General features: G+C 39.5%; 1 protein-coding gene across 2 annotated transcripts in view; it reads left to right on the top strand.

Annotated features, from left to right (window-relative positions):
• papss1 (3'-phosphoadenosine 5'-phosphosulfate synthase 1) overlaps window positions 1-14,526 on the top strand; it is a 65,715-nt gene that overhangs the window by 32,664 nt on the left and 18,525 nt on the right. For both annotated transcript variants that reach the window (XR_010006782.1, XM_062982801.1), the window contains exons 6-10: window positions 3,245-3,358; window positions 5,629-5,740; window positions 6,679-6,884; window positions 9,510-9,645; window positions 11,779-12,047. Coding sequence is in view for 1 of the 2 variants with exons in the window: in XM_062982801.1 (XP_062838871.1) it covers window positions 3,245-3,358; window positions 5,629-5,740; window positions 6,679-6,884; window positions 9,510-9,645; window positions 11,779-12,047 (837 nt within the window). In the remaining variant the exon portion in view is untranslated. The remainder of the gene's footprint in view (window positions 1-3,244; window positions 3,359-5,628; window positions 5,741-6,678; window positions 6,885-9,509; window positions 9,646-11,778; window positions 12,048-14,526) is intronic.

Below are 14,526 nucleotides of genomic sequence, written 5' to 3'. Positions count from 1 at the left end.
GTTGTCTTGGGTATAAATCTATTTCGCAAGCACTGTAGAAGCAAGATTCATGGGCATATCTTTATGCATTGAACATTTAATCTGCATGCTTAAGATTTGTCGGTTCTAGATCATTATGTGGCACATGCTTGACTATGGCATTATCTATGTTCATATTTTGTCTTGCAGATGTTAAAAAGAACAACTTGAGTGTTTTTCAAGGGTGGCACTTTGATTTGCAAGATGCTGGCCCTAATAGCATAAAGTTAATATAACCCTGCAGTCAAGTCTGATTGCAGTTTTGAACAGATTGCCTACAAATAGCCCAATAAAACTCACTTGCTATGAATAGACATGCATAAAATTGCACTATTAATTTCTATGACTACTTGTTCCAGCCTTAGGTTCCCAGGTAATGTTGACTCCAACTTTCATTATCATTAACTATAATGGCTAGAGATGATAGAAATGGAAGCCCAAAGATTTATGATGACCTACAGTTCTAAAATGCTCTTCTGGTATCCTATACCAGATGCTTTCTTGAGTATTTTAGTTTATTTTGAATTTGCTTATAGAGGACAACCTTGCTAGTTCAGCCAAATATTGCAACCTCCTAGTTCCTCACTTTCCAAAGAAGTTTCTTACTTTACCTCTTTAGTAGACTTAGTTATCTCCAGCAACATCGAATCCTGCCAACCTTATCTACTTAGAGTCTTTTCTGCTAGAGAGGGTTATTTGGACATGAAGGTTGCTGACCTTTGCTGGGAGCTGGATTTGAAGGGTTATTTTGGATGTTCTCACTCTTGGTGCTCTTTTCACCCAGTTTGGAACTGAAGCGGGCATAGAGATGGATATGTAAACAGCAGAACTGCTAGCTGCTTTCAGACTTTGCAACTTATTTCTTAGAGATACTACACTGGCTCCCTTCTTACAGACCTTGAACCATTCACACACACCCTTCCCCTAAATAAAACTCCAATAGACTTTAGGGAAATGATTGTTTTACAATAGCTTCATTTCAGTTCTATGGGCAACTCAATCTTACTATAATCTTAATAGTTTGTTTTTAGCTACATGTTTTTATATATCTAGCCAGGTAGGCTATCCACTTTGAGGAAAAGGTGGGGTATACATAAAGTGAAAGATACATAGATAGAGCAATCCCACAACTGCAGTGTGCATAGAGTCAGGAATGCCACTGTGGTAAGCATGATGATGTTACTTGGAATAACAAGCTATGAAATCAGCAAGACTTCTTAGTATATGTGCTTAGGATCCAGCTGTCAGCCTGGTTTTTCCCAAATAAAATAATATTTTCTGGGTTGAGAACAACGACTTAAAAACTGTCCAGATGTCATTTATGGGCTGCAATATCTATTTGCCAAGTGACAAAGACTTTTTGTGGTGTTTGGAAATGTTTTTGTGGGTGCTGTGCAGGCAGTCACTGCATGCAGACCACCTTCATATGACAGCAATTTCTGTTTCTTTTCATTTTTTTCCATATTAATTTCTCAGTGGTGTACACATTGTATCCTATTAAGCTGTTTATCCAAACTGTGTTAATTAAGTTTGAATTGAGGATTCACTGTGCATCTCGTTTTTGTATGCCTTGACAAACCTTTATCCCATTGCCTAAGATTTTCCAGCCTGCTTATACTTGCAAGAAAGGTTTTAGGAACAGGCTTTGGTTTGTGTAGTATATTTTTTTCCAGATGAAAAATCAAAGCATTATTTACAATATTTTTTAAGAACAGAGAGCACTTTCTGGATGGGGGAGAGAAGAAATAAAAAAGAAGACTGTTTAAGAACCAAACTTCTAAACTGTTTCTAGTTATGAATAATTTTTGGACACGTCATTGGCGAGAAATTAACTTTGTGGTGACTCCATCACGTTCTTTTCCCACTTGAATGTTGTTCTGGTTGTCTGCGTACTTTTCTGTGCTTTTTGGCAAATGTGGTGTGACACTGGTTTGCTTCAAAACTGTATTTGCTAAAAAGGCCACAAAGTTGTATTGCCTTGTGCCATGCTTTGGTCTTTCTTGATTCTGATAACAGACGTCAGGGAAGAACAAAGATTCAAGGATGTGATGTTTAGAACAGGGCAAAGTGCATTCCTCCAAATTTTCCTGAAGCCTTCTTGTCTGTGTTGGCTTGGACTGAAAGGAGTTGCTGTATAATGATATTTGCAGATCTGTTTACGCCTAACCCTGGCAGAGTCAAGGAGATAGTCTTGCTTCTGCCAGAGTTAGGCATAAAACAGACCTGCAAAGCATGAATGTCTGCATCTCCTGTCTTGCCACTCAAATGAAGATGGACTAGGGAGAGGAAGAAGATATATTGAACAATTGAGTTGGGTCTAAGATCTGACCCCACCCAGCCCCCAAGTGGGATGTACCAACCCCCCAGCAAGCCCAAATACTTCCTTTGTATCCCTATTTTGAGAGGGATTTCAGGGGATAATAGAGGTATTTGGAGTAGTCTGGGGTTCTGGTGTCCTTATTGTGGTGAGTGGGGTGTTTTCATGCCTCAGGGGAGCTTTCTGTGTAGTTTTTGGGCAAAAAGTGTCTACAAATGATACTGAAATGGGGGCGAGGAGGAGGGAGGGTGCTTGTGAAGACTGGTGGGGTCATAGAAATGGGATCTATGGCATCTGATACAGGGAGGCTGCTATAGGAAGATGTAGTGATTCAGATAACCCAGAACCAAGACATATAGGAATATGCATAATTTCTTTCTAAGCTACTGATTCCAAAGTATCTTAATATTCATATTGTATGCTTTTTCACTGTGTTGCGCCCTTTTTGAAATACTTCACCCCTTTTTCTTTGTTTTCCTACTTTGATTAAAGAGATCAATTTAGCCTGAAAGGCTTGAATTGGTTAATGAATTCCTTTGGAAATGGTTGGATTGGTCACTCAATATTTGAACACTATCAATCTAAGGATAGAATCATAGAATTACAGAGTTAGAAGAGACCACAAGAGACCAGTTCCGTGCCATGCAGGAAAATTGAAGCACTCTTTTTTCTTTGGTCACTATTATCAGTTGAAAAAGATGTTAACCCAAACAGTGAAGCTCTACTGCAAGTAAAATTTTGATCTGATTTACTTTAGAGAAAAGAGTTTCTCTTTAGAGAAAGAGTTTCTTTAGATTTACTTTAGAAAAAGAGTGTTCTACTGATTTGCAACACTGTCATTTCTAAACATTAACACAAAATTATTTTATCTGTTAACCATGTTGGCTTCTCCTTCTGCCTCTTGTTCAGGATATTGTACCGGTGGATGCTTCTTATGAGGTTAAAGAGCTGTATGTGCCTGAAAACAAACTAAAATTGGCCAAAACAGATGCAGAGACTTTACCAGCCTTGGAAATAAATAAGGTAACACAGACATAAAAGAAAGTTCACAGAAAAGGTCTACTTTGTTTGCCCACACATTGTCTGTTTGGGTTAACTATTTGCAGTGTATTTGAAGGCTCAGAAGCTATGATTGCTCATCTGAGGAATTCAGGTTGAATAGCTACAAACCAGAGGCAGCAGACATTTAGCTGTGTTTCTACAATTCAGTTTTTAAAGATCAGAAACAATTGTCTTCTAAATTTAGCTTTAATATATTATTTGTCATTGTCCCCCATCCCACCCCCTTTGTCCAGTCCATCTGGCACTTTTCTCCAGTTTCTACCCTACAGTATCTTTATTGTGTTTTGGTAGCTGATACTCTATTTTTATCTTGTTTGTTTATGATGCACTCTGTGCTTTTTGCGTGTTCCTTTTCCACTTTGGTTTGCTTTTATTTCCTGCTGTTCTACAGATTTATGCCTTTTAGTTTACAGATTTATGCTTCCACTTCTCTTGATTAATTTTCCTTTCTTTAGTCCTGAATTTGAGTGTAGCTCTCTGCAGTTTAATCAGTTGTGTATATTTTTTATGTCTCTCAATTGAGTAGTTAACATCTAATGAATATAAGACTACATTGGAAATTTTAATTATTTGGGAACACTACTTTCAGAATCCCTAGCCAATCTCACCATTGGCTATACTGGCCGAAGAATTGTGAGAGTTGTTGTTCAAAGATAATATTCAATATTTCTCTGAATATAATTTTTTTAAGGAGCTTGATCCTGCTTAGGGTGTTCTTTCTTCTCTGCAGTCTTTTCCTCCAATGACAAAGAACCTGCACAGTATGCCATATGTCTGTTGTTTTGATAGTCCCTTATGTGATTGCATTTTTATAATAGTTGTGTCGTTGCTGGAACTCTCTTTTATTTACCTTAGTTGTGTTCAGAAAGGCAGTGTTTTCTAAATCTGCTTTCTGTAGATCACCTTTCAGATATTTAGGACTCAATCTTTTATCAGTTCCACATTGCACATTGTCATTGGTGAGGGATCCCAGGGGTTGTCTGAAACAAGGTGAAAACTGAAAATGAAAAATCCCCGAGTAATAATTATTACAGTCATTCCAACACATTTGCAAGTTTGACCTATTTGGATTTGATTAAAATATTATCTCTAGGAATCTCTAGGTCCTCCTGTATGTCCCTACGGTCAATGTCCTTCAGTCATGCTGGAGAACCTAGAGATTTCTAGAGAGAACACTTCTCTAAGAATCTCTAAGCCCTCCAGTTCAATTTTGTATTCAATTTCCAGTGGAAGTTGACCATAGAGCCATGCTATAGAAGACCTTGACATTCCTGAAGAGATGGTCTCTCAGGTTTTTTTTAAAAAAATAAACAATTTCATTATTCATGGTTTTTCACTTTCATGAGGGGTCCTGTGCCCCTCATCAAATGTGGAAGGCTGACTGTAATTGGTTACTGAAAACCCAGCAAGTCAATAATATTGTAATAATAATTATGTAGAATCTTCAAAGATATTATATTGCTTGTCTCTATAAATTGAATGTGAAACTCACAACTTGGATTTGTCCTGGTAAAAATTTGGAAGTCATTCATGATATCAATGCAGTCAATAGTTTGTACAAACTATTGGATGAAATGTTCATTCATCATATAATATGGCTTGACTTGGATAGGATGAAAGGGAAGTAGGACACTGACATTGGTAGTTACAATTTTCATATCATTTTGCTTAGTAGCTTTGTATGTTGGATTACTAGTGATATGAAATCTGAAAGGAGCATCTGATTGTCTTGATTTGCTACTTGATTTGCTTCATGCCAGTACATGCATTTTTCCTGAGATGAAATAGCACTATTTGTGGCACTATTTAACTATACAAAGTTATGTCTTGGAAGAGCTAGCATGGCATTGTGATTTGAGTGTTGGAATAGGTTACTGGGAGACTATTAACCTACTCTGCTTGGCCATGGAAACCCACTGAATGACCTTGGACAAGTTATACTCTCTGAGACTCAGCTGGAGGCAAGGTAAAATCTCCTTTGAACAAATTCTGCCAAGGAAACCCCGTGGTAGATTATTCTTAGGATTACAAGTCAGAAATGACTTGAAGGCACACAATAACAACAACTTGAAGTTCCACCACATCACATTACATAACACCTCCGGAATGTGCAAGTTCTAATAGACTTAGTTGTGTGGCCTTCCACCCCATCACAATTTAGAGGATATGTGTCACTTTATTGGCAGTGGCAGAAAGAACTAATCTAACACTAATAACATTTTTGTTTGTAGGTGGATATGCAGTGGGTGCAAGTTTTGGCAGAAGGTTGGGCAACACCGCTTAATGGCTTTATGAGGGAGAGAGAATACTTGCAGTGCCTTCATTTTGACTGTCTCCTGGATGGTGAGATATAACCAAGTCTCCTTCTAATGGACATGCTGGTAGGCTGTGGACAATCATTTTACTGTCTTTTAAACAACAATCCAACACCCAAAGAAAGATAATAAATCTGTATAGAGTCTGGCTTTTGCTCTTGTTCCTATGTTTGTCACTTGCCCAACAGCTATGGAATGCTCTCTTAATGCAGCTGCCAAACAGTGTCTTTGCTTCCTCTTTTTCTGTGTTCTCCCCAGGGAAAGTCACAACTAGATGTCATTACTAAAATAAAAACAAATGGAAAAGGAACTTGGATGAAAACCAGAGGTCATAGTAACCTTCACAAAGGACACAGAAGTGTAAAGAAAGAATTGACATGTCAGATGTGTAGATCACTATCTGCATCTGCAAAACATTTACTCCCTCAATATTTTGGTATTTGTTTCTTTATTGGAAACAACAAGAGTACTGGGAATGCCAGGTAACAAAATCTGCATACATTAAATCAGCAGAAATTTGGAGCCGTTGGAGCTTTAAGTGATAAATGCATAGCTTGACTTTATATTGGAGTGAATATAGCAGGCTATGTAGCTATAGAACTCTGGAACACTATGCCAAATGCTTAGTGTTAAATTTATATGGCTAACTTAGTGTAGAAAAGAAACATTGGTATGAAAGATTCATTTGCAACATGGTTAGTTTTCCAGCACAGGAAAGCTTTTCTGTTGCTTGCTCCTTCTTGTTGTTACTTGTGTTCCATATCTTTGTACGGTGAGGACAACTGCAAGAATGGCTGGAGCATGTCTACTTTGAGAAGACATCCAACATGGAATCTCTTCTCTGTTGGATAAGGGTGTGCTCTAAAAGTATTAGGATTTTGAACAAAATTTCCTTCAGTTCATTTGGACCTAGCACCATTTTAATGAACCCTGTTGCGATTATATGTTTCTGTTTTTACATTTTAGGGGGAATTATTAACCTATCAGTGCCTATAGTGCTAACAGCCACAAAGGAAGACAAAGAGAGACTAGATGGCTGCACAGCTTTTGCTCTGGTATATGAAGGTCGCCGTGTGGCTATTCTCCGCAATCCAGAGTTCTATGAGCACCGGAAAGAAGAGCGTTGTGCTAGACAATGGGGGACAACATGCAAGGAACACCCTTACATCAAGGTTAGCCTCCCTGTGCCAGATGTCAGAGAGACAAGGGCATTGTATTCATTTATTTGTTGTAGGTTTTCAAAAGCATCTGGTTAATGTACAGAAATAATGTGGTGATAGAATACTGGACCAGATAGCTGTTGACCTGATCAGTTATAGCTTTTACATATCTACGACAGCTATTGAAGCTGGTTATATGTTACTTGCCAACAAGTCAACTTGATCTTATGCTTTGTGAATGAGAGACCTGTTTGAGCCTCAGTCTTCAGCTGCCCCGATCAGGTTTTGCTAAATTAAAGCCATGACTTCTCTCATTCAGTAAATTCATCTGTAATGAAGTCTTTCTATTTTCCTTACCAGTTTCATCTTTCTTATTATTGTTTTTTTAAATGAGCAATGTCATATGATGATTTGTCAAAAGTTCATAGCCTCAGTTTGGTCACAAGTTCAGGCTTGATTTCTTCTTGAACCCCTTTAAAAAAGAACCTTTTAAAAGTTCATGGTATTGGCAGAATACTTCTCTAGTACTACATTTCAAAGGAGTTGATTCTCTTAGCTTTCTTCAATGTTCATCTTACATAACCATAAATATGAATTAGAAATACTAGGATACATTGCTATATATGGGAATATTGTCTAGTTCCTTTCATATTTGGTTACGTTTCTTACTAATGTCACTACTAGCCTTTATGAGGTTCCACTTGGAAATGTGATGGAATAATCTATGGAAATGTTTGGTGCATAGAATCATAGAATAGTAGAGTTGGAAGAGACCTCATGGGCCATCTAGTCCAACCCCCTGCCAAGAAGCAGGAAATCACATTCAAAGCACCCCCGACAGATGGCCATCCAGCCTCTGCTTAAAAGCCTCCAAGGAAGGAGCCTCCACCACAGTCCAGGGCAGAGAGTTCCACTGCCGAACAGCCCTCATTGTGAGGAAGCTCTTCCTGATGTTCAGGTGGAATCTCCTTTCCTGTAGTTTGAAACCATTGTTCCGTGTCCTAGTCTGCAGGGCAGCAGAAAACAAGCTTGCTCCCTCCTCCCTCATATGTCTGTATTCCCTTGAGGATTCTCCCCTTTGCTTTCACTCAGCCGCTTGCTTATATATGCATACATTCTGTGGTTGCTCAGAACGTGGAGGGCTGATTGGGATAACTGTGTGTACATACAAATATGTGACAGAAACAGATTTAGGGTGAACAGTGTAGACTGCCAGTGAAGATCAGAGAGAAATTTGTCCTCTCTTGCGGTTTATAAGTGCAGCCTTGTGTGCAAGAGACATGGAGAAAGCACACCAAAATGAATTACTTTGCAGTGATGACAGGAAAACAGCTGGCCTCTCTGCCTCCGGGCTTGGCTCGGCCAGATCGGCATAATGGAGCCCAGCCTTCAGCTCATCTTTTATTTTTGCAAACAATTTTAATGTTACATTAATATGAGCTCTGCTGTGTTAACTGAGGCTCTTATTCAGGTCACAGTTCAGCTGTAGAATTCTGCCTTTTGTTCCTGGCCTGTTCAGCTAGCATCTTTATACAAACTAGGCATTATTCTGGGATGCAGCAACAGCTCAGGACCTGCTTACCTTTTTGACCCAAAGGATACTGTATTTCATCTGTTGTTTGTTCTGAGACTGGAGAGCAAAAGCAAAAGCAGTCTTTCTCAGCCATTTCTATTCCAACTAAGGACACAAATTCTCCCATCCTTATTTTTTTAGCTGTGTTGCTGAGTCTGATGGAAATTTATGCCCTAAACATCTGGAGATTTGACGTTGGCAAAAGCTAGATCATAGAAGCCAAGTTTGCAGGATTTGTTGCAATGCCCCTGTCGGAATAAGATCACCCATAATGAAATATCAGGCTGGAAACAATCTGGATATAAATATTTGTTGAGCTGGCTAGGGCTCACTTTCAAAACATGTTGGAGACTTACAGTTCCTTCACCTGTAACCTTTGAAGCCCTGCACAATACGTCCTAGTCAATGAAAGAACCCACATGAACCTTATTGTTGTCAATTGCCAAGTCAGCTTCCACTTATGGAGATCCTGTCCATGAGAAATCTCCAAGTTTCCTACTTAGATCTTGTAAACTCAGGTCTGTGAGCAAATAATGCAGTCTTAGGCCCTTTCTACACTGTCATATGATCCAGTTCAAAGCAGGTAATTAAAGCAGAAGGCAGTACTCTTTTCCTACTGCCTTCTACCTTACCAAACATTATTCTATGAATAATATGCCCAACGTAGTTTCAGTTTAGCCACCTTGGCTTTTAGAGATAGTTCAAGCTTTGTTTGCTTTTGGACTCATTTGTCTTTTTGGCAGTCCTGGTATCTGCAGAGCACTCATATAGCATCACATTTCAGATTAATTTATTCTCTTTGTATCAGCTTCCTTCACCAAAATTAGAAATATAGTGGTATGGGCAATCCTGGCATGAATCTATTCTGGTACTAACATCCTCATCTGCTTGGCATTGGGGCATCACATACCAGTAGCTTCAAAGTTTATCTCAATTTAGATTCTATGTGTGCACCTGATACCCTTATTCACATCCTTTCAAAAGACTAAAATTTTAAGGTTTGATCTTTATTTATCGTTGTTTCCATTTCTATTGAAACTCATTGCTTCTGTTACATTTATTAGATGGTCATGGAACAAGGGGATTGGCTGGTGGGTGGTGATCTACAAGTTCTTGACCGTATTTACTGGAATGATGGCCTTGACCAGTACCGACTCACACCTGCTGAACTAAAACAGAAGTTCAAAGACATGAATGCAGGTGAGTTCTGGAATGAAGAAGGGTGATATGAAAGAGAGGAAACCCTCTCCTACTGTTCTGGAGCTTGTTGCCATTGCCTTTTTCACTGGAGAACAGAAGATTACTAGAGGAACCTAATTTTTTGTTTTGAGAGAAACAAACTTTCTTAAACTGTTTCCAAAAGAGGTTCTTCAGAATAGAATAATTTGATCTGGAAAACCAGCAAAGAGTTTTGTGGCACCTTTAAAACAGATTTATATTAGTTTGAGCATTTGTGAATTATAGCCCGCTTCCTTAAATGCATGGAGAGTTATCAGTTATTTATGCACATTGCAGGAGACGAGATAAGGACATAATTAGAATAGAATGGAATAGCTTTATTGCCATTGTGCTATTGCACAATGAAATTAAATGCCTTCCCCGGCACATATCACAAAAACAACACACCCATTCCTCCACACCCCAACCACCACCACACAGCCCCCAATGTCACATCAATGTGAAATCATGGAGTTCAAGATAGCCACAGTTCAAGGAGAAAAGCTATTTCTCAGTCTGTTTGTCCTTGCCTTGTCATCCTGAACCCTTTTTTATTTTTTTTATTTATTTACAGTATTTATATTCCGCCCTTCTCACCCCGAAGGGGACTCAGGGCGGATCACATAACACATATAAGGCAAACATTCAATGCCTTAACATAGAACAAGAACAAGACAAACACGGGGCTCCAAGCTGGCCTCGAACTCATGATCTCCTGGTCAGAGTGATCCTTTGCAGCTGGCTGCAGCTGGTTGCTCAACAGCCTGCGCCACAGCCCGGCTGTTAAGGCTGCGGGACCTATAAAGTTTTTCCAAAGATGGGAGAGGGCAACCAATGATTCTCTGTGCAGAAATGGTGACCCTTTGGAGCAGAAAACATTAACTGATTGTCGCCACTATCAGTAATTGCCATTTTCTGCATTCACTTTCACTGTGATTTCACCCTCGATTGCTGACATGGAATGCCATGAATTTGAGGAAGTGTATTGTAATTCCTGGAAGTTTATGTTGAGTTTTTTTTAGCTTTAAAGGTGCTTTAAAGGTGTCAATTTTTTTAAATGATGCTACTCCTAAAAAATATCTTATTACAGTGGCTGAGTATGTGAAGATGGAAGTTGAAAGTATAGATGCAGTTAGACTGCCTTTGAAAAATCTGACTGCTGATTCTCAATATTTGGAATAGACAAACCTGGCTATATTGAAAAGTGATCAGCAGCAGTAATTATTTTCACACTACTTGCTCTTTATCCATTTCTTTCCTGCTTCACTGTAACTGTTTAGGAGTGGATTTCACATCCTTTATTTTGGTAATCATGAAAACATTGACTTTTTTCTCCTTGTGTGAATTGTCTTGAATTGTCTTTAAAAAACAAATCCCGAAGTTGTCACAAGGGGGTTTGAAAAATTGCTTTGGAAATAGTTTTGCTAGCTTTTCATCAGAATGGAGAAGCCCAAAGCATTTTGGTTTATTTCCATTTTAATGTTTTGTGTTAGAAGAATAAGTGACAGACCAAGGCAATACAAATCTGGCAGTTTATTTGTTTGGTCTGTGCTGTCCTTTGTGGAGGAGGAAAAGCATTCTTCTGCCTTACACTCTAAGGTGTTTGCATGTGTGTGGTGTAGGGAGATGCCGAAGATAGGTGGGGTGGGGGTGGGGGTGGGGGGGATATTTTCAAAGAATAGGCTAAGCAGGATGCAGTCTTAAACAAGTTGCAGCTTTTGCCTGTGAAATAGCCAGCCCAGTTCTGAGTGCAGACAAAACTGAAGCACTGTATACTTGATTTTTTTTTAAAGGAATTAGTTTAGTTTCCTGTAACAGGATGAAAACAAATGGGGGAAGCAAAGTAGAGTACGTTTTGTTCAAATTCTCTGAAATTGATTTATGAGTTACTTAATGTTTTCCTTTGTACTGAAACTTGAATACATGGATTTCTCCTCTGGATTCGATCCTTACAACACACGTGTGAGTGTTAGATGACAGAGCTGAGAGGCAAGGTCTGACTCAAGAACTCAAGAAATTAAGTGCCATGTATTGACTGTAACTGGACTGTTCATCATTGGTTCCATAAGAAGGAATAGTTTCAATGGATACTGACCCTTCTCTCTTCTTTCTTAGATGCTGTCTTTGCATTCCAGTTGCGCAATCCTGTTCACAACGGACATGCCCTGTTGATGCAAGATACGCACAAGCAACTTCTGGGCCGTGGCTACAGGCGTCCAGTTCTTCTTTTGCACCCTCTGGGTGGTTGGACAAAGGATGATGATGTTCCTCTGATGTGGAGAATGAAGCAACACGCAGCAGTGCTGGAGGAGGGAATATTGAATCCAGAAACAACTGTGGTGGCCATATTTCCCTCTCCTATGATGTATGCCGGACCAACGGAGGTAGGGCACATTTTCTTGTAATGCAGCTTGCTAATTTGTGTTTGTCTCAACCGAAGTTCACTTACCATTGTAGAAGTTCACTTGTTGCTATCATTTTCAACAACTGTACTATTTCTAGGTGAGTGCTTGGGTATCTAAGGATCTTTTGTTATGGATTTTTCCTGGTGTTTGGTTTAGAGGCCTTACAAGAGGAGTCATCATGTACTGCCGAACTTCAGAAGATCATTGTTTACTGTTTCAAGAGACTTGTTACTTCATCTCTTGCCTTCCCTTTGTGTTGTGAGTGCTTTTAACATATTGAACTGTGGCCCAAGATGGGATCTTCCCCCCCTCTCCTTCTTCCTGTTTTTTTCCCCTTATGATCTACATGGAGTTGAGACAAGCATGAGCAAACAACTGGAAAGAAAACATGCTTTTGGCAGCCCCCTTCGCTGAACAAATGGCATCAAAGCATCACATGCAGTGCTGTAAAATGGCTCTTGTTCAATATTTGATTTAGAACTTTTGTGCTGCTTAGTGATGGGATTTAGCTTTTATCCCACACAGCCATTCTCTATTTCTCCCTTCCTTCCACTCTATGCTTATGCATATTCATATCGTTCTTTGAACTTTTGAGGTCATTTCTACTCCCAATCTTCCTTTTGTTTCTTTGCTTAAGTCCAGTTGCCTTCAAGCTTTTTATTTTTGTGGGCAGAGAATTATCTGCATCCACAGATTCAACCATACATGGCTTGAAAATGTTCCAAGATGGAGTGCCTTTTTCTGTTTGAGTCTGACTGAGCCTTCCCTCACCATGATGGAAGGGCTTCTATGAGGTGAAGAGACTTTAGGGCATGGGGTAACAAGCTCTCCCTGTGGGTACCACTGCATCCCCTTCATTTGCCTCCCCCTCATTTACCCCATAGGTCCTTATCTTGGTGGCTGTAGTTTTGGAGAATGAATTACAGATGTGAGGCCATCTAGAAAGGGGGAAGCTGGTGTCACTATTCAGTTGGGGTATATGTCAGGGAACAAGAAACAACCTCTTCCCTTCTCTTCCCTGTCTTTCTCCATTCTCTGCAGGACTTGGCAGCCAAGAGAGTGCTGCCAACCTACTACAAAAGTGGATGGCTGTGCTACGTGCCAATTTGCTAGCCTGCCATATGAGGTTGTCAGTACCTGACTACTAATGTCCTTTTGAAAAGCAGCTTCTATCTGTCCAACCCCATCGTACAAGCAGAAGTGCACTGATGGGCTACCTCTTCGTGGCTACCCCTGCTGCCGTCATGATATTTGTTTGCTTTCGGTTAGCATGAGAAAGTTAGTATGTTCTCCTGTCTTTCTTGTTTGCCCTCCCCACAAGCACTTACTGCACTTCCCCCAGAGGAATCGCTCCTCACAGTTGAGAACCAATGGATTGAAAGGAGTACTGAAAGCATTATAAGCCTCTTGTGAATGCATGTGTGCCATAGTTGTTTTCCTAAAACACAGTTCAAAAAGTTCTGTACATTGTTATGTTCCACACAGTTGGCATTAAGTGTCTTCCCTTGGCAGATTAAGTATGGAAATCTAAGTGTCCACTCTGCAAGGAGAATATTATTTATAGCTGAAGCATATTAGCTGAAGAGGAGGTGGAAAATAGTGGAGTTGCCTGTGGTTAGAAGCAACTGGCATAATAATTGTAATGGAGGGTAAGAATCTGTAACTCCAGATGATTTTCAGCTTTTACTTTAAAAAATCTAACTTAAATAACTACTAAGAAAATTTCCAAAAGCTCAAGAGTAAATACTTCCATATATATGTGAGGTGATTCCAAACCTGTTCTTTCCTCAGTAGTGATCACAGTGTAAGGGAAAAATCAGGGCCCTTCTTGCTGGTCGAGTTCTTATGTCTCTTTCGTGATGTGGCCCCTTGGGTGACGGGTTCATGTGATGGTAATTCATGAAGCGACAATAAATGAATAATGCTTAGAAGAGGTGTGGGAGCCATGCTTCCTTCCAGAAATTGCTGGATTACAGTGTGCAGCATTCTTCACCATTGACTCGCTCTGCTGAGAGTTACTGTCCAGCAACATCTGGAAGCATGCATGATCCCCACCCCTGACCTAGGACAGCCTTTAATTCAGTCTTTGTTTCACATCCTTTGAATCATAGTCTATTATTAAGGGACATTATATTTAATGGATGCATTTAATGTTGTAGCTGTTCAAGATTCATGTTGGAATGTGCACTGATTAGATTCCATTGATTTCGGTAGAGACAACTAGTCATGGACCAGGCTGTCTTTTGGCTATTTGCTATATTTCTTGTAATATCTGGAAGTCATCAATATTTATATTAAAATCATCTCTGAGTATTGTTTGCTTAAGAAAGCCCACTGAAATTCATGGGGATGCCATAAGCCGAAGGCATCTTGAAGACACATGTACACATGTACTTTCCATTATGGTGATGGGATTCATATTCAGAGAACATGGAAACAAGAATTTCAACAAATCCCG

The sequence above is a fragment of the Anolis carolinensis genome, chromosome 5 (assembly GCF_035594765.1).
Source record: "Anolis carolinensis isolate JA03-04 chromosome 5, rAnoCar3.1.pri, whole genome shotgun sequence".
NCBI lineage: Eukaryota > Metazoa > Chordata > Lepidosauria > Squamata > Dactyloidae > Anolis > Anolis carolinensis.
This window is presented reverse-complemented; position numbering and strand designations above follow the sequence as displayed.